Source organism: Canis lupus, chromosome 30, assembly GCF_003254725.2.
Source record: "Canis lupus dingo isolate Sandy chromosome 30, ASM325472v2, whole genome shotgun sequence".
In the NCBI taxonomy this organism is placed as follows: Eukaryota; Metazoa; Chordata; class Mammalia; order Carnivora; family Canidae; genus Canis; species Canis lupus.
In genome coordinates this window covers 18167504-18193761 of record NC_064272.1, presented here as the reverse complement: position 1 = coordinate 18193761, position 26258 = coordinate 18167504, and the positions used below count along the sequence as shown (strand labels likewise).

At 46.6% G+C, this 26258-nt stretch overlaps 1 protein-coding gene across 3 annotated transcripts in view; it reads left to right on the top strand.

The window, feature by feature from the left end:
• The first annotated feature begins 1971 nt into the window (after nucleotides 1-1971).
• MYO5C (myosin VC) overlaps nucleotides 1972-26258 on the top strand; it is a 95199-nt gene continuing 70912 nt past the window's right edge. For all 3 annotated transcript variants that reach the window (XM_025472768.3, XM_049104235.1, XM_049104236.1), the window contains exons 1-8: nucleotides 1972-2098; nucleotides 12768-12878; nucleotides 17702-17867; nucleotides 18444-18588; nucleotides 21435-21591; nucleotides 23374-23517; nucleotides 24494-24575; nucleotides 26139-26246. In XM_025472768.3, coding sequence (XP_025328553.1) covers nucleotides 2072-2098; nucleotides 12768-12878; nucleotides 17702-17867; nucleotides 18444-18588; nucleotides 21435-21591; nucleotides 23374-23517; nucleotides 24494-24575; nucleotides 26139-26246 — 940 coding nt within the window. In that variant the 5' untranslated portion in view covers nucleotides 1972-2071. The remainder of the gene's footprint in view (nucleotides 2099-12767; nucleotides 12879-17701; nucleotides 17868-18443; nucleotides 18589-21434; nucleotides 21592-23373; nucleotides 23518-24493; nucleotides 24576-26138; nucleotides 26247-26258) is intronic.

Sequence of the window (26258 nt, the reverse complement as noted above, 5' to 3'; positions counted from 1 at the left end):
GTATAGTTTCCACCAAGTTGTGTGAGCAAAAAATTCTAGTAAGCATTTGATGTTGTTCCACCCAAATATTTTTGCCAAACTGATGAGTATAAAGTGATATCTCTTTGTTTTCATTTGTATTTCTCTGGTTACTAATAAGGGTGACATCTCTTTATGTGCTAACATAAAGAGTGTTCCCATATGCAAATTGCCTATTAATTTCCTTGGTCAATTAAAAAAAATGGACTTACTGTCTCTTTTTAACCAGTTTACAGTAGTTTCATATGTATCTTAGATTAATATTATAGATGGTGGGATGTTAATCATTTGTTGGTTATTAAGTTGTATTTCCCAGGCCACTGCCTTTTTTTTTATGAATGGTGTCTTTCACTGAGCCAAAATCTTTCCTTTTGATAACCTCAAATTCATTATTTATATCTTCCTATGATTGTGTTACCCTGTATCTTAAGATATTCTTTCCTGGGCAGCCCTGGTGGCTTAGTGGTTTAGCACCACCTTCAGCCCAGGGCATGATCATGGAGACCCGGGGATCAAGTCCCACGTTGGGCTCCCTGCATGGAGCCTGCTTCTCCCTCTGCCTGTGTCTCTGCCTCTCTCTCTCTCTCTCTCTGTCTCTGTGTGTCTCTCATGAATAAATAAAATCTTTTTTAAAAAGATATTCTTTCCTAACCTAACATTTAAAAGCTGTTACCCTTCTTTTTTTTTTTTTTTTTTGTTAAGAACAGTACACTTTTAGGGATGCTTGGGTGGCTCACTCGGGTAAATGTCTGCCTTGGCCCTGGGATCAAGTCCTGCATTGGGCTCCTCGCTCCCTGCTCAGCGAGGAGTCTGTTTCTGTCTCTCCCTCTGCCTTCACTCCTCCCCCAGCTCATGGACTCTCTGTCAAATAAATAAATAAAATCATTTTTTAAAAAATATTATGGTTTTACCTTTAAGTTTTGATCATGAGTCTAACTGGAATTTATTTTTGGATACAGTATTTTCCATGGATTTGCTTGCACCACCCCCCCAACACACACACGATGGACCCATCTATTAAATAATCTTTTTTCTTCCCACTTTGATCCTTAAGGCCACCATATAATATGGGACCCTGCTGTTGGACTCCCTTCTGTCCCATTATTCATTTATTCATTCCCATACCAGTATCACACTATTTTAATGATGATTGATAGCTTTGTGATATCTCTTAATACATGGTAGAGCAAATCTCACCTCTTTGGTCTTTGTTTTGAAGATTGTCTTGGTTGTACATAAATTTTATTCCATATAAAATATAGAATCATTGTATAATTTTCCAAAAGTCCCTCTAGGATTTTTATCCCAATTATATTAAGTTTATACATTATCTTACTAACCAGGGTAGAACTGATACCTGTACAATATAAAATATTCCCATCCATGAAAATGGCATTCCCCCGACCCCAATTTACTCAGGCCTTCTTTTATGTCCTTGCAGAGAAATGTAAACGCTTTCTTCGCAAAGACCAAGCGCATTCCAAGAGGGAGTGGAATCTCTAGACACTGTATGTTCGTTGATGTTGTAAATGTCTTATTTTCCATCTCTCGATCGCATTTTCTAAATGATTATTGCTCACATAAAGGGAAATCACTCGGCTTTGTGTTTGATTTTGGACACGGTCCCCTGGATGTGCTCTCTTGCACGTTCCAGCAGTCTGTCGATTCTCGTGGACGTCTCTGCGGCAGTGGTCACAGCCTCGGCGCTCTCCAGGGAGCACGCGCGAACCAAGGAAGCTGCAACCGGGACGGGGGCGGCTCGCAACGCACCTGGGCCCCCCGCGCGGCTGAGCGCTCAGCAGCCCCGCCAGGTGGACCCACTGGGCCGCCCAGCCCCCGCCGCGGGGAGGCTCCCGCCCCAGCCAATCGCGGCGCGGACCCGCGGCCAGGCCGGGAGGGGCCAGTCCGCGACGTCCCTCCGCCGAGGCCGCTCGCCCGGGCGGGCGGGGAGTCCGCGGCTGGAGCGCTCCCGGCGGGATGGCCCGGCGCTGACCCCGCTGACCCCGGCCGCACGCCCCCCGCGGAGCCCCGAGCGGCCCGGCCTGCGCCGCCCATGGCGGGGGCCGCGCTGTACACGCAGGTACCTACGGGCGGGCGCGCGGCGGGGGGCGGGGGGCGGGGGGGGCGGTGCTGACCTACCTGGCGCCGGGCCGCGGGCGCACCTGGCGCGCTCGCCGCAGGAGGGGCCGCCGAGGGCCCGGGCGCCCCTCGGGATGGGAAGGCCCAGGGCGAGGGCCGCCGTCCCGGACCCGAGCTTCCCGGTGCCCAGGGATCGCGCGTCCGGCTCCCCAGCCAACAGGTGCAATCAGAGCTGCCCACGGAGACATAGAAATCTCAGATACCGGCCAGGTATAGCGCCCGTAATCTTCCTGAGCCTCCTCGGAGTCCCCTTGAACCAGCAGCTTAAGGATTCAAGATGCTTCCTGGAGTTCCTGGGTCTCCAGAACCGCCCGCAGGTGCACTGAAGTCCACCTGACACCCGAAGCTGCAGCTGCCTGGGCGTGTGAGGCCTGCTTCGCCCGTAGAAGTTAGGGCTTCTGTGAGTCCGGGGGTCACAGGCTCTTGACCGCACACTTAAGCGCTACTTTACAATTTATAAAGCACCTTTCACTTACATCCTGATTCGGGGAGTCACTCTAGAGCATTCCTTGGAAACCATCTCTTCCCCAGGCCCGAGGGCTCCACCCCTTGTACAGAAAGACAGCATTCTGGAGCCCAGGACCTTTAGAGATGAACTTGGCTAATTATTTGGATAAACAATAATTTGAAAGTGCTGGTCTGGCCCTTTTGGAAAAAAAAAAATCCATTTGAATAGCCACAAAGTCGATAGATCCTCTCACACCTCAGTGGAGTAAAAATCTATGGTTGCTAATATTCAGATGGATGAGGCTAGAATCTATCCAATTTCTTCTGACACATGTCCTCACTTTATTTTATTTTTTTTCTTACTTTATATTTAAAAGGACACTTTGCTATAAACGTCAGTATAAACGATAGTTGTAAATAAGCGTTTCGGTGGTTTAAGCAAGCTTTTTCCTTCTACTTTGCTAAATTAGTAATACAAATACAAATCATCCAAACATTACTGTGCCCTCTAACACATCTCCATTAACTAGGCTTCTAAATGGGCACTGTTTGAACTAAACTATTCTAGAATAGTTTACCGATGAGAATGCAAGCCATCAGATATCCAGCAAGTCTTCTGAGGTCTTCAGCTTACTGGAGGTAAAAGAAAATTTTGACAGAAAGAAATTCTTGGAAGATACTTTGGAGAACAGAAATTTGTTTATGATTAACATATTTTTTAGGTAACATTTTTTTCCAGACGCAAAAATACACAGGTGTAAGCATCTATATATCAAGTGCCTTACACTACAGATATTTTTAAATATCAACTAGATAGCAGGCATAATGTAGGAAAACCAATATGGAGGAGTTTTCTAGAGAAGAGCTTGGATGGACAGAGAATCTGAGAATCCCAGAGCCAGAAGGAGTGTTGTTGTAGGCTCCCAGAGCCTACCCACTTTGTGTCCATGTAGGCCCCTTTGTCCCAAGGCTGCCTCTTCCCTTCCAGGTGGTCAGTCAGCCCTCACGTTGTCAGTTCCAGAGGGGGAAGCTCCCCAGTTTGTAAGAGCTGCCTATGTAAATTTTAGAGAGCTTGCCTTCTTACTGAAACCAAGTCTAAGCCCTCTCCCTTGCTTCCCTACCACTTCCCCCCAACACTCCCAAGTCCACAAATCTAGCCATCTGGCCTAGAATGCCAGCACATTGGATTGGCTTAACTCAAAGTTCATGTCTAGGGAAACTTGGCCACCTTTATGCCAAGAAAAGTGATACTTCTCTGCACAGTCTTAGCCAGACAACATTTCAAAACAGTCTGAGACCCATTTCTGCACCAACGGGCAAATAATGGCTCTGTAGCAGGGTGATGAGTGGGCTGGTCACGTGTGACAGCCATACCTACCCATGCTCTCCAGGCTCCCCCATTCACTCAATTTACACGGCTGTTCCCTGTCTGCCCCCTGTCTAATCATCCTTCCTGTGTATGCCTGGAAGACAGCTATATTATCTCCCATAAAACATTTATTTAGCACTTTCTGTATATAAAACGTTGTGCTTAGGGGAGGTTAGAAAGATTTTAAGTGATGGTCTTGCTTCTCGGGGAGTTTTCTGATTAGTGAGAAATGTCAAATAATTCAGTCTACGGAAGCCCTGAAGTGATGGAGGAGGCTGCTGGGTGATAGAGCTAAGAAGGGAGGGTCATGGCAGCTGAAGAGTCAGTTCAGGGCTTTATACCCTGGTGAAGATTTTGAATGTGGGGAGACAGGATCAGGGGCTGTGTCTTAGGAAGTTGAGTATGCCAGCTGTGCCCATGGGACTCAGGTGAATTCTCAGATCATCCTAAGTGTCTGAGAAAGTGTTAGGGCTGCAGTATTGGACAGGGTGAATGGAGGCCAAATCCAGAGAGGCTGTGGAGGTAGGTGACAGTAGGACTGGACTGGGAGGAGGGAGGAGCCAAGGATGTCATGGATTTCAGGGTCTGGATGATTGAGAGCAGGGGGTGCCGTTGACACACTTAGGCATACCAGAAGGAGATCTTGGGAAATCAGGAGGCAAAGTCTGTCCCTGTGGGGTTGAGGTGGTAAAGGGGTTTCCAGGAGCAGGTGCCCTGGGTGGTGAGAGAGTTTTTGCAGGGGTCGGGCCAGAGTCTTCTGCCCCAAGGGTTGAAGCCCAGGCAGTGAGAGCCTCCACAAAGGAGAGAAGAGAGCCAAGACAGTTCACTGGGGAATAAAACTCTTCAGAGGAGCCCCGAGATGGAGCTATCACAAGGAGGAGGTGGCGGGAGAGCTGCCATGGGAGCCACAGGAAGAGAGGTTCTGAGAAAGAGGAGACTCCTGGGAGGAAGTGTGGTGAGAGTAGCAGCTGCTACCTGAGGAAGTGTAAAATGACCCTTCTCTTTCACAAGCTATTTGGCAACATGCCTTAGAAATATCGAGAGCATTTGACCCAGCAGTTCAAACTCTTTGAAATCTCTTTGAGAGAAACCGGTTTGACCATTCACTTTTGGAACCTCTCTGGAAGCTCCTGTCACTCTTAGACTCAGTGACCAGCCAAGAGATCCCGCCTCTGCCTCTCGCCACTGCCTGCCCACTCCTGCCTCAGCTGGTGCTCTGCAAACTTCTGGCCAGCCCTTGGTGCATTCCTGCCGCTTCAACACTCTGTGTACCTCAGCTTGCAGGGCTCCCTCTGCTTGAAATAACTGCTTTGTTCAGCAGCAAATTCCCACCTTCCAAATTCAATTTGAGCAGTGCCTCTTCTTTTTTAGTTTCAGAGGTAAAATTTAGTGATTCTTCAGTTGCATATAACACCCAGTGCTCCTTGCATCACATGCTCTCCTTAATGCCCATCCCCCCACCCACCATACCCCTCCCCTCCAGCCACCCTCAGTTTGTTCCCTATAGTTAAGAGTCTCTTATGGTTTGCCTCCCTCCTTCTCTGATTTTTGTCTTCCCTCCCTTCCCCTATGATCCTCTGTCTTGATCCTTAACTTCCACATATGAGTGAATTCATATGACAATTGTCTGTCTGATTGACTTACTTTGCTTAGCATAATACCCTCTAGTTCCAACTATATTGTTGCAAATGGTAAGATTTCAAAAAGAAATCAAAGGCATCCAAATCAGCAACGAAGACATCAAACCTCTCACTCTTCACAGATGACATGATACTCTATGTTAAAAATCCAAAAGACTCCACCCAAAAATTGCTAGAACTCACACAGCAGTTCAGCAAAGTGGCAAGATATAAAATCAATGCCCAGAAATCAGTCGCATTCCTACACACTAACAATGAGACTGAAGAAAGAGAAATTAAGGAATTGACCCTATTTATTATTGCACCAAAAAAACATAAGATACCTAGCAGGAGTGCCTCATCTGAGAAATCTTTACACGCAACTCCTCTTTCTGGGACCCTTTCACATAGACTTGTAAGCACTAGTTAACTCTGTCTCTCCCACTGACCAAGAGTTTCTAGAGAACAGAGAAAAGTAGGGGCTCAATAAACATTTGATGCATGCATGTGAATGTGTCTTTCTGCTTTCAGAAAGAGCTGTGGGCATGAAGAAGATGATGATGGTTACTTTTATCTTGCAGTCAGTGAGCACTTCTTACGGCTAGATGCCACCCTCAGGACTGTAGGTGCCTTCTATCATTTAATCTGAATTGACAAACGTTATGTGTAGATGATGTTATCCCAATTTTATGAATGGCCCAGATGGAATAAGTTGCCTAAGGTTAGGTAGAAGTGGAGGAGGAGCCAGGATTAAAAACCTATAGTGTTTCTTTTTTTAGATCTTATTTATTTATTTATTTATTTATTTATTCATTCATTCATTCATTCATTCATTCACTCATTCATTCATGAGAGACACACACACAGAGAGGCAGGCTCCATGCAGGGAGCCCGACATGGGACTTGATCCCAGGACTCCAGGATCACGCCCTAAGCCAAAGGCAGACGCTCAACCACTGAGCCGCCCAGCTGCCCTAAAAACCTATCTTCTTAATACTGCCCCCTACCTCAACTGTGGTTCAGCTGCATTTACCATCTTCCTCCTCTTCTCCACATTCACACAGAGGACTCGTGGAAAGGCCATCCACTTCATAGCTGTCTATTTGGTGTGTGTGTGTGGGGGGGGTTCATCTAAGAATTAGTGAAAGTGGTAAATGGGTGGTGAGGCAGAGAGCTCTGTGGCATGGCTCTAGAGATCTTTCTTAAATTGTTCAGGCTCATTTATCAGGACTCAGGTTATAACTGGTTTTAGCCACAGATTCACAGGTTATCTTTCAGTCACCTGTTTCTCTTGCTTGTGTATGAGAAACTCACAAGACCTCTTCAGGGAATTTGTGCCAAAACTCAGAGGTGCAAGGTCAGGAGAAGCAGTTCAAGGTCTCTGTATAAAATAAGGTCAAAGTTAAGTTTAATGGCTTTCCATTAGGCTATTTGAAAGAGTTTTTTGACTTCTATATATCATTAACAACTCTGGAAAATTAGATTTATCCATTGTATTACATATGGGTACTTCAAAAGAGTGAAAAAAAGATATAAAGACTAAAATACCAAGTTTAGTCTTTAACTGGTGCAACTAAACTACTGGGAATTTGAATTTTTGTTCAATAGATGTTTGTGGAGTGCTAGTTACGGGGAAGTCTGTGTCAGGTTCCAGGTTACAAAGGCAAGACTCTTGAAGTTCAAATGCCAGTGGGGGAGATGGGAAGGTACCCAGGAACCTGGGGAAGGGGCAGAGAAAGCTCTAAAGAGGAAGCATTCAATCCTATTTGGGGTGGAGGGTGACAGGGAAAGTGCCACCAAGGAGAGGAGTTAGTGAGCTAAGTCTTGACTGTTCAGAGTGGTTTACTCACTGGCAGCGACAGGAAGGATGGCATTGGGGGTAGAAGGAAGAGAGCCAGGGAAGAGTTTGGCATGTTCTAGAAACTTCTAGTAGATTGGGTGGCAGCTGGCAGAGGGTGGACCGAAGACGGAGGGGAGCCTGAGTAGAAAAACTGGCTAGGACAGTGGCTCCCCAGGCCTGGCTGTTCACCAGAATCTATAAGGCGGGGGGGGGGTGGGGGGGACTCTTAAAGCTTTCATCTTGCCATGGAAATTTTGATTCAGGTGTAGGTGAGGGAATGTGTACATCCACAGAAACCCGGTGCTTTGCCTGGTTGAGGAAGCACTCAGCAGACCATGGTGCGGGCAAGGGTGGGGAGCTGACGGGTGGCCATGGCAGTGGGGGGGGGGGGGGGGCATGGGGCAGACAGGTGAGACTTGTTTACGATGTAGGCTTCCCAGCACCTGCTGACCATTTGGTTGTTGGGGACGGAGGGAGGGAAGGTTGCTCGGCACAGTCCTGAGTTTGCTTTTTTAGATTTAATTTATTGATTCATGAGAGACAGAGAGAGAAAGGGAAGGAGACAGAGGCAGGGAGTCCCTGAGGTGGGACTCAATCCCGGGACCCTGGGATCACTTCCTGAGCCAAAGGCAGCCGCTTAACCAACTGAGCCACCCAGGTGCCCCCAGTCCTGGGTTTCTGACTTGACCACCCCGAGAACCGAGGAGGAGGGGTGGGTGTGGGGAAGACATAATGGTCATCAGAGCTTGGAATTTGCCAGCGGCCGAGGGCATGTGGGGGCTGCGTCTGGGAGCCCCTTGGAAATAGGGCCTAGAGCTGCTGAGATCTGGGCCGGGAAGTCACTGACGCTGCGGGCAGGGGACACTCCCTGGAGAAAGCCCGTGGGGAGGGGAGGCTGGGGGGCCTGGGCAGGGCCTGGAGGGCTGAGGGGCGAGGGGGACAGGGAGCCTGGTCCGGCTGCCCTGGCCGGGCTGAGCCAGAGGTGGAGGCTCCCTTCGTCCGAGAGCCAGAGCCGCAAGGACAAGGACGCAGGTGGGCACTTTGCTTCCTGGAGGGCCTGCGGGCCTGTGGCTGGGGCCGCGGGGAGGAGCCTGGGCGCGGGGGTCGGCATGTTCCCCAGGACATGTCGCTTCCTGAGGGCTCGCCTCACTGTCAAGCCTCCCTTGGCTTGGAAATTGGGGTCCGGCCGGCTCTCCCTGCACGGGACAGTATTGGCAGGCGAGGCCGGGCCGGGGCAGCAGCTGTGCTCCGCTGGCGGGCTCGGCGGGGGCGGGGGCGGGGGCGGGGGCTCTGCCGGGAGGCGCAGGCGCAGTCGCGGGGTGCCGGCCGCGGTCCCGCCGTCCGCGTGTCTGAGGCTGCCCGGAGCCCCCGCCCGCCCAGGCACTGCCCCGCGGGCCGGGATGCCCGGGAGGAGGGCGGGCCGCGCTGGGCGTAACTGCCATGCAACTGGGTAAACTTTGTCGTGTTTACTTACCAGGCTGGGTTCCAGTCACGGGGCCCTAAGTGCCGGCAGAGACACCAGGCCTGTAGGTGTGGGCGGCCTGGGGGGGGGGGGGGCACGAGGCCACTTGTGTTTCGCCCCGAGAAGCAGACTTGGTCCGTAAGTCCTGATACCGCCCTCCACTTACTACTGCTTTTGGCCGAAACGAGCCAGTGAGACAAATCAGCCTGGGTACACTCAAGGAGATGGTTGCGGTTGAGAGTTCAAGACTCCTTTCTTTCTTCTTCTTCTTCTTTTTTTTTTTTTTTAAGATTTTATTGGAGAGAGTGTGAGCAAGGGGAGCAGCAGAGGGAGAGGGAGAAGCAGACTCCCCACTGAGCTCGAGGCCTGACCCGGGCCTCCATCCCAGGGCCCTTAGACCATGACCTGAACCAAAGGCAGACGCTTAACAGACTGAGCCACCCTGGCGCCCCGAGAGTTCCAGATTCTTTGCAAAGCCAGACTCCTTGAATTAACAAGTAGTCCGAAGTAGGAGTTGCAGGCCCTGGCTCCATGGAGTCCTGGCTTTTGCGACGTGGTATGGTGTTTGGTGAGTTACCGCTCTGGGCTTAGGTTTTGCGGTCAGTGAGGCAAAAGGCTTGGATTGGCTCAGTGACTTTGACATTACTTCGCAGAACTCCCTGCTTCCCTGGGAGGATCCCGGGAACCTCAGCTGTAGCTCCCAGCTCAGAGCCTCCTCGGAACACCTCCACTCGGGCAGCCCCGGTGGCACAGCGGTTTAGCGCCTCCTGTGGCCCAGGGTGTGATCCTGGAGACCCGGGATCGAGTCCCACGTCGGGCTCCCAGCATGGAGCCTGCTTCTTTCTCTCTGTCTCTGAATGAAAAAAAAAAAAAAAAAAAAGGAACACCTCCACTCTTACCTGTTTTGTATGGTAGGCTGCCACCATTTCATTTGAAGTAAGCCTTCTGTGGCTTTAAGAACTTTGACGAACAACTTGGAGTAGACAATCTCCCAGGACCCCTTCAGTTCTAAAACTCTCTAGTGGCTGGGGCATCTGGGTGGCTCAGTCTGTTGAGTATCTGACTCTATCTCAGCTCAGGTCTTGATCTCAGGGTTGTGAGTTCGAGCCCCACACTGGACTTAAAGCCTACTTAAAAAAATAATAAAATAAAATTCTATAGTATCCAATTCTTGATACATTGGGATATTCCATAAATGATTTCAGCTTTATGAGGTTAGCAATATTTTTGATATTATACCTGAGGTAGAAAATGGTAGCCCACGGCAACAAGTATGTGTGGAGGGAGGGTGGGTGTGTCTGTGTGTTTATGAGGCTTCTGTTCACCTGTTTGCATGGACATGTGTACCTAAGTGCATATCGTTGCCCTCCAGGTCATTCTTCCATTTTCTCTGTCTGTTTGTCTGAAATCTTACCCATCCTATGACACATTTCAGCAAGCTCCTGCTCTCCCAGCTAGCTGGCCAGAATTAAAGCAACCCAAATAATTAGGAACTCATAATTGATACCCAGCCAATGATATATATATAGATAGATAGATATAGATATAGATATAATCTATCTGTGTATCTCTCTCTCTCTCTCTCTCTCTATATATATATATATATATATATATATATATATATTAAAGATTTTATTTATTCATGAGATACACAGAGAGAGGGAGAGACAGGCAGAGACAGGCAGAGGGAGAAGCAGGCTCCATGCAGGGAGCCCAACATGGGACTCGATCCTGAGTCTCCAGGATCATGCCCTGGGCCAAAAGCAGGCACTAAACCACTGAGCCACCCAGGGATCCCCTGTCCCAGCACTTTAAAGGGATTCATACAGAACATGCTCATTTGTGTAATGCTTCTTTGGTTCAGCCTAATATTTTGGAAATTCATTTACATTCTTGTCAGTAGTTGATTCTTTTTTATTGGTAAGTAATATTCCATTGTATGAATATACTACAATTTTGTTTTTGGTTTTTTAAAAAAGATTGTATTTATTCATGAGAGATATATATAGAGAGAGACACAAGCAGAGGGAGAAGCAGGCTCGATACAGGGAACCCGATTCAGGACTCGATCTTTGGACTCCAGGATCACGCCCTTAGCCGAACACAGATGCTCAACCACTGAGCGACTCAGGCATCCCTACCACAGTTTTGTCTTTTAATTCATTCTCATATTACTGGACATCTAGTCTGTTTCCAGTTTTGGGCCACTATGAATAAAGTAATATTAAGATTCATATACAAGTCTTTTTGTGGATGTGTATTTTGATATTTGCCTTTAAAGATTATTCTAATTATAAAAGAAATATATGTAAATTGTAGAAAATATATAGGACTAAGATGAGGGAAATTAAAATATCCTACTTTTATTGCTCAGAATATTTTTGTAACTGAAAACTGCTGAAGGTATAATCTTTCAACACAGGAATATTTCCTCAGGGTCAAGAGGTAGACCAGTAGCCCGATGAGCAGAGAGATGCAAATATGCACATCCGCACACTCAGCCACCAATTAGAGGTTGGCTGGATTAACAAGAGGACCATGATGACTGAGCAAATGCCTTTCCTTCTTGGGAACCCAGCACAGACACATAATAGATCCTTAGCGAGTATGTCATTGAATGAACGAATACGTGAATGGATGAGCAAACAGATGAACAGCCCTGCAGGACAGTGGGAGGAGGAGCAAGAGTAGTCTGTGCACGCTGGAGACAGGAGGGAGAGGAATTATTCGAGAGCCCTGTGACAGCTGCAGAGTACAAACAGGGCAGCCACCTTGTCTCTATCTCAAGCAGTATTCAGCTGCCACTGGGGAGTTCTGGAGAGTGAGACCCCCCCTTCCCAGGTGCGAGTGTGAATATTAGACACATGGGTCGGTCCACTAGGGCTGCCTTAACAGTAGACTACAGCCTGGGTGCTTAAGCAACAGATGCTTATGTTCTCACAGTTACGGAGGCTGAGAAGTCCAAGGGTGCAGACAGCTGCTTTCTCATTGTGTACTCACATGGTCTGTTTTGGTGCGAGCAGGTGGAAAGAGGGTGCACAGGAGCTCTCTAGTGTCTGTTCCTACAAGGACACTAATCCCATCAGATCAGGGCCTATGACCTCATTTAACCTTAATGACCTCTTAAAGACCCTATCTCCAAATTCAGTCACATTGGAGATTAAGGCTTCAACATATGAATTTGGGGCCAGGTGGAGGGGTGGGGGAGAGACACAATTCAGTACTTAGCAACGGGTTCTACCTGAAGACTTGTATACCAGCACTGAGCCACGTATTGCAATTGCCTGCTGGGAATTGAGCTCAGCAGCCGCATCTGGCCTTCCTGTTTCCCACAGCGAGGATCCTTGGCTCCTGACCAGTGCAGCAAGACTGAAATAACACTGCTGTGGCAATACTTCCATAGCATCTGGCAGAGCGCTTCCAACCACACATCCAATTTCACTTTCCAGCTGACCTGTGAAGTAGATATTGTACCCATTTTGTGGAGGAGAAAAGGCACGGGAAATTGTCTGGCCCAGAGCCCTAAAGCCCATCAGTGGGTGGTGAATCAAATCCCTCTGCTCCAATTCTCATAGACAGCATTCAGATCTCCCCATTGAAGGACTCATGATTTCCTTTCCATTCCCAGGCTTTCAGTTTTCAAGGTATACTTAGGAAGCTTTGGGAATTCCATTGCCTCTGAAATGAGGCAGCTAGGTCTGTGCATCACAGACACACTAAAGATTCCCTCATAAGCAAACATCAGGTCAAAGTATTCCTGTTGAAGGAACTGACTGAGGAGACAGAAAGAAATCTCCCTGAGTCTAACTATCTAATGGTCTGTGTTTTTGTTTCAAAGTGCTGAAATTAAGGCTGTTTTTTTCTGTTGGTCAGTACAACAGGGTATGGATTCCGGATGCTGAAGAAGTTTGGAAGTCTGCCGAAATAGCAAAAGACTACAGAGTTGGTGACAAAGTCCTGCGACTCTTGCTGGAGGATGGAACGGTGAGGGTCCTTGCTGGCTGTGGCTGCCACAATATATAAGGGGGAGGTTGGCCTGTATGTGGAGGGCAACATATGGTCCCATGGGAGTGACCAGCTGGTGCCGTGGACCCCCTCCTGTTTGTGCCACACCCCGGACACCGCCCTAATGAAAGCATCAAGTGCCCTGCATCCCTGGGCCTCTCTCTGGAATGAGACATAGGAAACAGATCTGTGCCCTGTGCTCATCACCAGGGTTCCAGCATGGCTGGGGGAATGCTGAAAAGTGATTCGCTATTTTGGTTTTGTGGGTCTCAGCATAGAGATTGGGTGAAGATGAGAAACGTGGAAGGAGACAGTTGGCACCCAACCTGGTAGAGAGAAACTTCAAGTTAGAAAGAGGAAGAGAGGTAGAAGAGGGAGATGGGAAATAGGAGGGTAGAGGAGAACAGAAGGAGGGACAATCTGTCCACAGGTGGATAGAAACAGGCAAGCACTGGGATCTTGAGGGGGGTGTGGCAGGATAATTAGGGAAGTGACAGGAGGTGGAACAGGAGGACGGGAACACCCACCTTTGTGTGACATCATGAGGAGCCTGTCAGTGCTGGTGTGGCTGGATCACGTCAGCGGTGCTTCCTGTGCTCCAGTGTGACTGTGAGCAGGGCCTCCCAAAGGCCAGATATGTCTTTTGGATTATCATCTCCAGAAGAATCTACCATGGCTTTAAGTATGAGTTGTCCTTTGCCCCCATAGCAATAATGACACCCCCCTGGATCCATAGCTAGGGTGACCTTACTTTTTAGAGTCAAGTCCCTGGATGCAGAAGTGGACCAAGGTTTCGTGTTCCATCTGGTTATTAAGAGTTGGTCCAGGGGGATCCCTGGGTGGCGCAGCGGTTTGGCGCCTGCCTTTGGCCCAGGGCGCGATCCTGGAGACCCAGGATCAAATCCCACATCGGGCTTCTGGTGCATGGAGCCTGCTTCTCCCTCTGCCTGTGTCTCTGCCTCTCTCTCTTTCTCTCTCTGTGACTATCATAAATAAATAAACATTTAAAAAAAAAAAAGAGTTGGTCCAGAGAATATCCTATGAATAGTAAAATGCTGGAACTTTCGAGTCATGCACATGGTCTCTGTAGAGACAGGACACAATATTTACAATCAACTGTCCTGGATTGGGGAGTCGTTTCCTGAGATCCTTGGAAGGGAGATGAGCATATGAGTGCAGCGATTAAGGGCACTTTCTCGAGAATCATACTATCTGGATTCAAAGCCGGCCTTGGCCCCTCACTAGCCTGTAACTGTGAGCCCCTGGGTTTCTTCACGGGCAAATTGGAGTTAATAACTGCAGGACGTGACAGGGATGCTGAAGACCCAATGAGATGATCTGTGCTTGCGTGTGTGCAGACTCCAGAGAGACCCGAAGGAGGATGCCCTGCTCGCATGCAGCATGTCCTTTCCCACCCGTGGTTGCTTACAGCCTTGTTGAGCACCTCCTGCTCACAGTCCAGGATCTCATTAGGAGTGGGTGGCTCCAGGGAGAAAAATCTCAGTACTGCATGCAGTGGCGGCTCAGTGGCGGCTCTCACTGCTTTAGTCATGTCAGCAGGGCTGCAGGTAGCGACATACCTGGCTCTGAACCCGAGCCCAGGGGAGGCAGGTAAGCAGGCAGGCAGCCAGATTGCTCCTCACCTTAGCCCTTCTCTTCCATGGAGGACAAAGCCTGTATTGTGCCTCCAACAGTTAATCTAATGTTCTTTACATTTTCTCCCCTTCCCCCAAAGGCTCTCCTGTTATTTCTCTCTGTGTCACTCATCCATAACACACACACACACACAGTGGCTCAACTGGAAAAGGAGGTTGTTGATTTAAAACAGATAACAGAAAAACTTGAGGAAAGAAAAATCCTATGTGAGTAGTACTTTTCTTGATTTTATTCTCAAAATAAAAATGTGTAGATTAACAATATTCTGTTTATCTTGGCCCAATCTTACACTGGTCACAAAAAATTAACTCAACATGAATTAAAGACTTCAACATAAGACCAGAAACCACAACACCCCTAGAAGAAAACATAGGAATGAAGCTCCTTGATGTGAGTCTTGGTGATCTTTTTGGATTTAACACCTAAAGCACACGCAACAAAATAAAAAATAAGCGGGTGTGACCACATCAAACCAAAAATCCTCTGTGCAGCAAAAGAAACTATCCACAAAGAGAAAAGGCAACCTACAGAAGGGGAAAAAGTATTTGCAAACCATATATTTGATAAGGCGGTATTATCCAAAATATACTCATCTGTGGAATTTAAGAAACAAAACAGATGAACATAGGGGAAGGGAAGGAAAATTAAATAAGATGAAAATTGAGAGGAAGGCAAACCATAACAGACACTGAACTCTAGGAAACAAACTGAGGGTTGCTAGAGAGGAGGTACGGGGCGGGGGAGGGGTTACTGGGTGATGGGTAGTAAGGAGGACACTTGATAAAATGAGCACTGAGTGTTATATGCAACTGATAAATCACTGAATTCTACCTCTGAAACTAACATAAAAAATGTTTAAAGTTTTAAAAAATAAAAATTGATGCTACTGGAAAAAAGAATTCTTAAAACTCAACACCAAAAAAACGAAACAAAGCAAACCTACAACAGTGAGAAAAATGGCCAAAGGACCTAAACAGACATTTTTCTGAAGAAGACCTATAGGTGGCCAACAGACACATGAAAAGGTGCTCAACATGACTAGTCATTGGGAAAATGCAAGTCAAAATCACCGTCTATATCACCTTGAGCCTCCTAGAATGGCCATCATCAAAAGGACCAAAAGTGACAAATGCTGGTGTGGATGTGGAGAAAAGGGAAGCCTGTGCCCTGTTGATGGGATTATAAATTGTACAGCCACTATCGATTATAAGTTGCACAGCTGCTACGGAAAACAGAATGGAGAACCCTCAAAAATTTTAAAATATAACTACCATATGATCCAACAGTTCCAGCTCTAGGGGATATACCCAAAAGAAACAAAAATACTAACTCAAAAAGGTTCCGCACCCTCATGTTTAGAGCAGCATTATTCACAATAATCAAGACATGGAAACCACCTAAGTGTCCATTGACAGATGAACGGATAAAGAAGTTGTCATGAATGTGTTTACATACAGTGGAATATTAGTCATCAAAAACAAACCCTAACATTTGTAACAACACATAATGGAACTTGAAGGTATTATTCTAGGTGAAATAAGCCAGAGAAAGACCGATACTGTATGATCTCACTTACATGTGGAATCTAACACACACACACACAACTCAGGAAAAAAAAGATCAGACTTCTGGTCACCAGTGGCCGGGGGTTGGGAGGGGGAATTGGAGGAAGGTGATCAAAAGATACAACTTCCAGTTATGAGTCCTAGGTGTGTCCTGCACAGTATGAGGGGTGTGGCCACACTGCTAGGAAGATTCAACCAAATCCTGAGAGTGCTCATCTCAAAGAGAAAAGTTTTTTTTTCTTTTTTTTCTTTCTCCCTTTTTTTTTTATTATAACACTATGAAATGATAGATGTTAGCTGAACCTTAATCATTTCATAGTATATGTAAATCAAATCATCATGTTGGATGCCTTAAAATTATACAATGCTATATATCAATTATTTCTCAAAACAGGGAAAAGTAATACTCTGGGGCACACCCACAAATATATTTACATTGAAAACAGAGCAGGCTGCTATGATCCAACCCCGTTGGCCTGGATTACTCGGAGCTGATCTCCTTAGGCCACGCAGACCAACCAAGTAACCAACAAACAAAACGCTGTCAGTGTTGATAGGAGGCATCATGACACATGCTTCAGGCCAGATCTGCACTAAGGATGTGACCTTGGACAAGGAGCTTAACCTCTCGGAAGGTGTCTGCTTAGCTTTAGTTAGGATAGTCATGCCCTCCTTGGAAGGCAGTTTGGGGGAGTGCTGAATACGTGGCAGAGGGCTTGCGCAGTGGGCAGCCAGGTCCCCTTGTGGGGCTCTTTCAGGATCAGGTATTAAAAGGAGGCAGCCTAGGAAAGTGGAGGGGAAACAAGCTCGCTGGGTGATCTTGCTCAAGTCACTTCCCTGAGCTGTGAAATGAAAGTGAAACAGAAGAGGTGGTCATAAGGTCCCTTGATATTCTGACATTTGGAGCCCAGGCATGTATGGTGCAGATCACCGCAAAGCTTGTTAACCTCGCCTTCATTCTGCTCAGGCAGCTACTTTCAGATGACTGGGCGAAATGCAGCCGAGGAGAGGCCGTCCGCAGCAAGTTACTCAGTCCAGGGTTGAGGGTGTTGGAACAGGCAGCCAGCCCTCAGCTACAGACAGGAGTCAGGAGGACCCAGGTCCTCTCAAAGAGAGACCATCATTCACATGGGCTCCTTTAGACACCTCTCACCACCCAGCAGAACCCTTTTGCAAACAAAACTTCTATGGCGCTCAGCATCTAAACTACATACAGGTGGAACCTGTGCAGTAGAATGGGGGATGGCAGGCCCAGGTCCCTGCCCATGTGGCTCCCTGTCACCTTTCACTGAGGCTCCAAGGAGATCCTGTAGCTCTGGGAACTCCTGGTCTGGTCCACCCAGTCTTTTCACAGATGAGAGAAGAAGGACCCAGAAAGGGTGAGTGACTTGCCTTAGGGCACACAGCCAATACCCTGGTCCCCTGGCTCCCATTTCCCAACAGTCCGATTTGGAGAATATTTTCTCTTTGCTATACCTGAGTTTGTTTTTCAGAGTGTCAAGGAGATAGGACAGAGGATGGGAGTTCAGAAACACCAAGAATCGTTTTCTTCCAGAACTTCAGTGTCATCTTTGTTCACAGGAGCTGGATTATTCCCTTGATCCAGAATCTCTGCCTCCACTTCGGAACCCTGACATCCTCGTGGGTGAGAATGACCTCACGGCCCTCAGCTACCTCCACGAGCCCGCAGTGCTCCACAATCTCAGAATCCGCTTTGCAGAATCCAAACTCATTTACACCTACAGTGGTAAGGAGAGCAATTCTAAGAGCAGAACAACCTAGAAACACCATGTTTGCTGTCTAGAGTGTCCTGAGTACATTTTATATCATGTTGACATTAGAAATGTCGGCTTCTGCCAAAATGTATATTCAGACCCAGACATTAGCCCAGGTTTCTAACAAGCACAGACATTTGACCTTCAAGAGTCTGTTGTAAACAGAAGTGTCTAGAGGTGGGGAGAATCTTTCACAAGAGTTAAGATCAGACTCCCCACAATAATATATCTGGATAAAGCTTGTGTTTGAGCGTCTCGCTGGATTTGATACATTAGTTACTTATTTGGGGCAATAATGTTATCATTATATTTACATTGATTGGAAAACCTGTTCTGTTTGAGGGCATTCCCATCCGTCACCTCATCCAACCCTGATAGTAGCCCAGAAATGTGGGTGGCAGCCAGGGAGCTGAGATTCAGAGCATTCCGTGACCTACCCAGAGTCACACGGCAGGTCTAGCGACCGGCAGAGCTGGGCTTGCTCCAAAGCACCTGGAGAAGCAGGTGACAGCAGGAACCCCAGCTCTGCATCGGACGTCTCTCCCCAGGAATCATTTTGGTGGCCATGAACCCTTACAAGCCGTTGCCGATCTACGGAGATGCCATCATCCACGCCTACAGCGGGCAGAACATGGGCGATATGGACCCGCACATATTCGCCGTGGCCGAAGAGGCATACAAGCAGATGGCCAGGTAGCCTCCTGCTGCCCGGGGCTTCCTTTTTCTGACTTTGCTGGGCCCTCACAGTGGAGGGGAGACATCTGGCACGCTCTCCTCAAGGTGACCATGAGACCCGAGGGGGACGCCTGGGAAAGCAGACCCCCCCATCCTGTAGTAGCAAAGGACCGTTTGTGTCACCTGTCTAGACCAGGTTTCCAGGTCTTTCTCCCTTCTAGGTCAAAAGTCAAACCCATCAATCTGGGAACAGCAGCCACTTCTTTTGTGGTGTGTTTAGTTGGAGGAATATGGATTTCTTCTCCACTGTGAGGTGTTCAAGCTCTTTCGCCCATCCAGATCAGCAAAATCTTAGGATGGATAAGCACAGGTTTCAGATGTAGGAGATTTGGAGTTTTATCCTAATTTTGGCCCCTGTTTTTTCTGTATGGCCTCGTGGAGTTCTCATTTTGCTAGCAAACATTTATGATAAGCCTCCTGTGGACCAGGCACCATGCACACATTCTTGTACATCATCTTGGGTGCCCTCAGACTAGCCTGTGATGGAGATGCCTGGGTAGTAAGCTGAGACTTGGGAGTCACCCACCCAAGGCCACCCAGCAAGCAGAGCTGGGATGGGTGCTCAGGTTTTTTGAAAAGTATGAAGAATGAAAACACCATTTTATCTCTGTAGACCCATTATGGTTGGCAAAAGAACTTTCCAGGCAAGGGTCTCCTTTAAGTCTTGCAACACTCCTGTGAAGTCATTTGAGCCGCCATCATTGCCCTCATTTCATGAATGCAAACCCCAGACACAGGGCCTGGACCTGCTGTTTACCACATCCTGGGCACAGCATCTGCGTTTCTCTGCCTTAGGGTCTTCATGTATGAGCCAGATACTTGGAGAGCACTCATTCTAGGTAATAAGGAAGAAATAATGGTGGCGTAAACAAGGATAGAAGTATATGGCTCTCTCCTGCAAAAAAGGCTGATGGGCTAATGGGCAGACTGGGACTAGCATGGCACCTCTACCAGTCGTCAGGGACCCAATGCCTTCTACATCCTCTGTCCCTGGAGTGAGACCTTCATCCTGAGGGCAAGCTAATACTTAGCCATCCCCTCCGTACTCTAGGTTATAGAGTGTCAGGGAAGTATGTGCCCCTCTTGGTTAAGGAGACTTCTTGGAAACCCCACAAAACACCTCTGCTCCCAGTTCATTGGTCAGGACCTGCTCACACGGCCATGTCTAGTAGCAAGCAAAGCTAGAACGTGTAGCCTTTCATGTGGGCAGCAGTGTGCCCACTAAAAATTGGGACGTTGTGTTTAAGAAGGAGGAAAATGATGAATGTTGAGTAGAGATTTACCAATTAATAACCAGTTACTTTGGTCTTTGCCACAGCAAGTTTCCTTCCAACTATAAAATACCTATGGTTCTGGGATTTGCCCTGGCTTCCTGTAGGTCTCCTGGGCATCTCCGTGATTGAAGTCCACGGCTCACTGTCTGATGGGCCAAGGCTGCTCCTGGTGTCACAATATGATCTCACTGGAGCTAGAGGGCTGAGCTAAGTTCAAGCTTAAAGAGCCTGTTTTCTCTTGAGGTCTAACTGTAATAGCACTGAATATGATGTAGGCTTATGTTGGACTTGCTGATGCTAAACTGGAAGTCAGAAGAGCCCAGCTTTAACCCGTCCCACTCCCTGTTCTGTCTGGCCAAGGGATACTGGGGGTGTCTGTCCCTTACCACCTTAGAGGGTTAGTTTTTTGGACCAGGAGCTCTATCTCTGAGGTTCTCCCAATGTTCACAGGGAGACTGCATGCCATGCATCCTAGGTCAAGTCACTTTACCTGTCTGTGTCACTATTGTACTCTTCTGTAAAATGGGTATATATGGCATAGGATTTTTTTTTCAAGGCCTAAAATAGAATGCTAAAAATTGTCACAGAATGGCTAGTATATAAGCAATGCTGGATACCTAGAACAGCATTATGATAAGATTCTATCATCATGTTATGAGATGAAAAGTTGAATACATTTTTTAAAGATCTGTAAATTATGTGGAACATGCTGGTTTACTGAACACATATGTTCCCAAGCATATTTTCAATAATCGCTCTCCAAATAATGCCTTTAAGATGTTTCGTGTTTATGTGGGGATACAGAGAGGAACTGGCCTCGGCCCGCGACACCTATCTTTAGAGACCTGCTTACAAGGATGGTGCAGGGCTAGCCTCTGGGAACTGGGGTTTTAGGAAGTTTCCTACCCTGCCTAGCTGGTGAGAGTGACTCACTGTACCTAAATTGTGTAAATGATGTAGTTCATGCTGAGCACCTGATTTCCTTCTGAGCATCGAGAATTTTGTTATGTGCTCAGCAGAGGATGCCTACACGACCTGGCCCCAGTGAAAACCTGGGCACCGAAACTCTGAAGAACTGCCCCCCACCCCCAGTAGACAGCACTTCCCGTATGTTGTCAGGAGATGCTGGAGGAATTAAGTGTTTATGCCCAGCTTCCTCTGGCTTTGCCCCACTCTGCCTTTCCCCTTGGCAAATTTACTCTGTATCTTTTGATATAATAAATCTTAGCCATGAGTGTGACTATGTGCTGAGTCCTGTGAGTCCTCCTACCTAGCAGATCACGGGCCTAGGAGAAGTCTTGGGGACCATTAACGTGGGGGACAGAGCAGGAAACGGAGTGGTGTGTTCAGCTTGATTACTTAGGAAAAAAGACTAGGAGGACATTCACTGGAATGTTAAAAAAGAGTTACCTTAGAGTAATGAAACAAAGTTTGTCTTCTTTCAGCTTGTCTGCATTTTTCTTCCTGAATACATATTGCCTTCTTGATAGGAAGAAACAAGCATTTTAAAAACTCTTTTATTTGCTTTAGAAACAATAAAAATCAGTCAATAATTGTAAGTGGGGAGTCAGGTGCTGGAAAGACAGTGTCCGCTCGCTACGCCATGAGGTACTTTGCCACCGTCAGCAAGTCCAGCAGTAACACTCATGTGGAGGACAAGGTTCTGGCGTCGAACCCCATAACTGAGGTATGTACCTGGCGGGGGTGGGGAGCAGGGTCACCGGCAACAGTGTGTGATGATGGAGAGGTGGGTTGATTTGTGTATGTGTTATCTCCCCTAACTGGAGTCACTTCCCTTTAAAGATCATGGAAGTGAGGGCAGGAAAGAGCCAGAAAGCCTGTTCTCTGCTGGGATTTGAAGGAGCTTGGGGTAGAGACTGCTGCTGACAAGGCTCTCTCCTCAATCTGCTGGGCTAGACAGCAGACTTCAGGAGTCCCCTGTCTGTGTTTCTATCCCAAAGGAAATCTCTTCAACCACTGACAACTGGTTCACTGAGACCAGTGGCATTTTCCAGCCAAGCGCACCAACTTTCACGAGCCAATCGTTAAATATTCAGGAATTTTTTTGCAAGCTGACTGTTAAACCTTTGGTAGTTTGACATCAATCATGGAGGGAATGTTTACACCTTACAGATTGGTAAATGCCACATATCAAGGCTCTTCCCTCTCCACTCCCTGAGAGCTGATCCATTAGCACAACGTTCATGAGGTCAGCAGTGTGGGTGAGGCCAGCCATGATAGTACTCTGGAGTAGGAGATGAGTAGGAGACAGCCCTCAAGGAGGTAGGGGCATCTGAAGGGCTCAGGGGGTGCCCACAGGCCAACTCTGACTGCTTTGCAAAATGGGGAAAGGATTGACTTAGATTTCTTTGGAAGCCTAGCAAAAAATTAAGACCATTAGATTCCTAGACCTCCTCTCTCTGTTTTCTCAAATCAAAATCATCAATGAATATTTATCAGGCCATCTGTCTTGTTTAAGCTGCTGTGCCAGATAATACAGGAAGTGATGGAAAAGAATACGACCCAGTCTCCAAGTCTCAAGACTCCTCCAACATAAACATACTTTAAAGTTAATGGAAACAATAAATCACAATCTGAGATAGCAGTAGAAAAGTCTGGAGGCACTGCCCAGTGGATAAATTTATGTGGTTATTTGTTTAGGGTTGGTCTCACCCACTAGATTGTAAGCTCCATAAAGGCAGGACCATGTCCACTGGGTTCACCTTTGCCACCCAAGCACGTGGCTCATAGCAGGGACTCGGTACATATATGTTGTCAGAAAGCATGATGAGCTGGGAAGGAAGTGCAATTTGTGTGCATGAGAAGGGTGTTTCCAGATGGAAAGTGCTCAGGAGTGGGGAGGGGATGAGTAGAAGAGAGACAGAATTTAAGAGTAGAAGTAAAAAGCAAAAGTCATGCCCAGCATATGGAAATTATGGGAGAGGGCAGTTTTTTGGCTAAGCGGAAGGTCTGAGTACAGAAGTAGTAAGAGATAAGGATAGAAATGGAGCTTGGATGAAGGATGTGTTCTTTTAATTGAGCATCTATGATATTCAGGGCGTGGATGTGTTGAGGTACTTTATATTATCTTAGGTAATCCTCCCAACTCTGCAAGTTGCATATAATTCCCATATTACACATAAAGAAATTGAGGCTTAGAAAGATGAAATAGCTTTTCTAGCGTTATACAGGTAGCAGAAAAGGAACCTGAGGCCATGAAGCATCAGAACTGGTGCTTTTTCTAATCCTGCCCAGTGTCTCCCAGCAAGACAGAAGAGAACTTTGAATGGCAGGCTGAGGATGTGCCATGTCCCCTGCGAGTTTTGGACTCTGCCCTCCTCACCCCCCTAACCTCCCTCCGCCAGTCAGACCTTTCCCCAGCATACAGGACTGGATTTTATTGAAACTGCTCCAATAGTGTTGATGCAAAAATCTTCTCAAATGCTATCGAGAAGCCTGTGTTTTGTAGGCTGTCGGAAATGCCAAGACGACCCGCAATGACAACAGTAGTCGGTTTGGGAAATACACAGAAATCAGTTTTGATGAGAGAAATCAAATTATAGGAGCCAACATGAGAACTTACCTGCTGGAGAAATCCAGAGTCGTCTTTCAAGTAAGGATAAAAAAAAATAATAGTTAAATTTCCTTTTCCCCAACTTTTAAAGTACTGTTTACATTTACATAGTCATTAGACAACCTGTGTTGCTCTGTGACAAAGAATAGAGTTTCCCCGGGATCCCTGGGTGGCGCAGCGGTTTGGCGCCTGCCTTTGGCCCGGGGCGTGATCCTGGAGACCCGGGATCGAATCCCACGTCGGGCTCCCTGCATGGAGCCTGCTCCTCCCTCTGCCTGTGTTTCTGCCTCTCTGTCTCTCTCTGTGTGACTATCATGAATAAAAAAAAAAAAAAAAAAAAAAAAAAAAAAGAATAGAGTTTCCTGTCTTTCATTTGCATTTTGGCTTATTTCTTTCTGTTTCTTAAAAACAAAAAATTGACAGATAGATGCAATATCAGTGGAGTGAGATGAATTATGACTTTTAATTTCAGACACTTAAAAGATACTTAGAGTTTTAACAATCAAGTCTGTCTTTTTTTTTTTTTTTTTTTAAGTCTGTCTTTCTAGAACACAAACACTCCTTGAAACAGACAAAGCTGTTAGACTGGCTTTCCTACCAGGAAGGGAATGGGCTTACAGCTAGTGGTGGGGAGTTAAAGAGAAGGGCTCTTCTGTCAGTAAAGTAGAGAAAATTCTCAAAGTTTTGGCCCAAGAGAGTAAGACTAAGCCTTGTACTGCAGGGAGTTTCTTAAAGTTTTCAACTAATACAAATTACATTATTCTCATTTCACAGAATGTTTTCATTTAATAACATTTTCTCTCGGGTCCTTATTTGGGAGGTGACCTTGAGCCAGCCTAGGGGGAACAGATTGGGTCACAGTGTTGTTGACCAGAGAAGAAACCCAGGTAAGTGTCAGTGTCTGTGGGAGTAGAATTGTCAGCCAGGTTAGCCACTTAAGACCCTTCCATTAAAAACCTCATATTTTTACTTGTAAAGAGCTGGTGTAACTTCAAGACTTTTCTTTATTTTACAGTCGGAAAATGAACGAAATTACCACATTTTTTATCAACTTTGTGCATCTGCACAGCAGTCGGAATTTAAACATCTTAAATTGGGTATGTGGTGTGTAATATATGGAAATGTCTCTCTTCTATCTAGGGGCTTAAATGCTAGGTTGATTTCTTCTTCTTTTTTTTAATATTTTATTTATTTATTCATGAGAGACACAGACTGAGAGAGAGAGAGAGAGGCAGAGACACAGGCAGAGGGAGAAGCAGGCTCCATGCAGGGAGCCCGATATGGGACTCAATCCTGGGACTCCAGGATCTCCAGGATCACTCCCCTGGCCCTAAGGCAGGCGCTAAACCACGGAGCCATCCAGGGATCCCTGATTACTTCTTCTTTTTTTTTTTTTTTTTAGTAATTGATTTATCTTTTTTTTATATATATATATTATTTATTTATTTATTCATAGAGACAGAGAGAGAGAGAGAGGCAGAGACACAGGCAGAGGGAGAAGCAGGCTTCATACAGAGAGCCTGACGTGGGACTTGATCCAGGGTCTCCAGGATCACGCCCTGGGCTGCAGGCGGCGCTAAACCGCTGCGCCACCGGGGCTGCCCTCTTCTTATAGTAATATCACTTTAAAAATATTCTGTCCAAAGACAGATACTTGGGTTTTGGGGGTGGAATTGATGCACCTAACTAAGGAGATAGAATGAGGGGCAGAGTGATTCCAGGAGAGGAGACCCTTCAACTCTAGGATTTTTTTTTCAAAGCTCATGGATGATGGTGGTCATCTAGCTAGAACCACCTGAATAAGGCCTCCCGACCACTGGGATTCGGTGCTGTAAATCCTTAAACTTTTATCTGAACTTCCCTTGGATGTATGTTTTCTAATATGTATGACGTATTTCCCTGTCTTCTGAGACAGAGTACCTCTATCATAATTTGAGCTTCCTTGATGACTCAAGGTCATTATTATTTATAGTTCTAACTACTCCCCATACTATAGGGACAGAACTATTTGTCCTTTAGTGCAAACAGCTTGATTCCTGTGCTGTCACAGCTCTCCTCTCTTGATTGCTTGTGCTGTGTTGGTAGAATTATCCAGCGTGTTGGAGTTGAATGAATATACTCCAATCCTGGAGAAGTTGCTTGCACTTGTGAAGAGTCTAAATTTCTTCAGATTTCGTATAAAGATAACAACCATGCCTGTCTACCAACCAGAATGTTAATAGTGAATTTGGAAGGACTTTCTAACCTATTATTCAAATCTTAGGTGTGCATAATCGTTATTCTCTTGCTTGTGGTGATGATTTCATTAGGGCATACATTTATCAAAACTCACCAAATTATACATCTTAACTAGGTACAGTTTACTCTGTGGTCAGTAAACCTCAGCCAAGCTGTACAAAATAGATATGGGAACAAAACCTATGAGCTTTGCAGTCAGACAGGCCTGTGTTTAAATTCTTGCCCTACATCAGCCTTGAGCAAGACACTTCACAACTTTGGGCCTTGGCTTCTGTGTCTGTAACAGAATTCTAAGGAAGAAAGGGAATAATGTGTGTCAAGTGCTTACTGTGGTGTATTCCATGTGAGCTTCTTGTCTTGCTTCTGCTAAACATATATGTACAAATTTCTGTGTCACAGACATGACAATCTTTTGATTTCAGGGAGTGCAGAAGAATTTAATTACACAAGAATGGGAGGCAGTACTGTCATTGAGGGTGTGAATGACAGAGCAGGCATGGTAGAGACCCAGAAGACCTTCACGCTGCTGGGTAAGTAGAAAT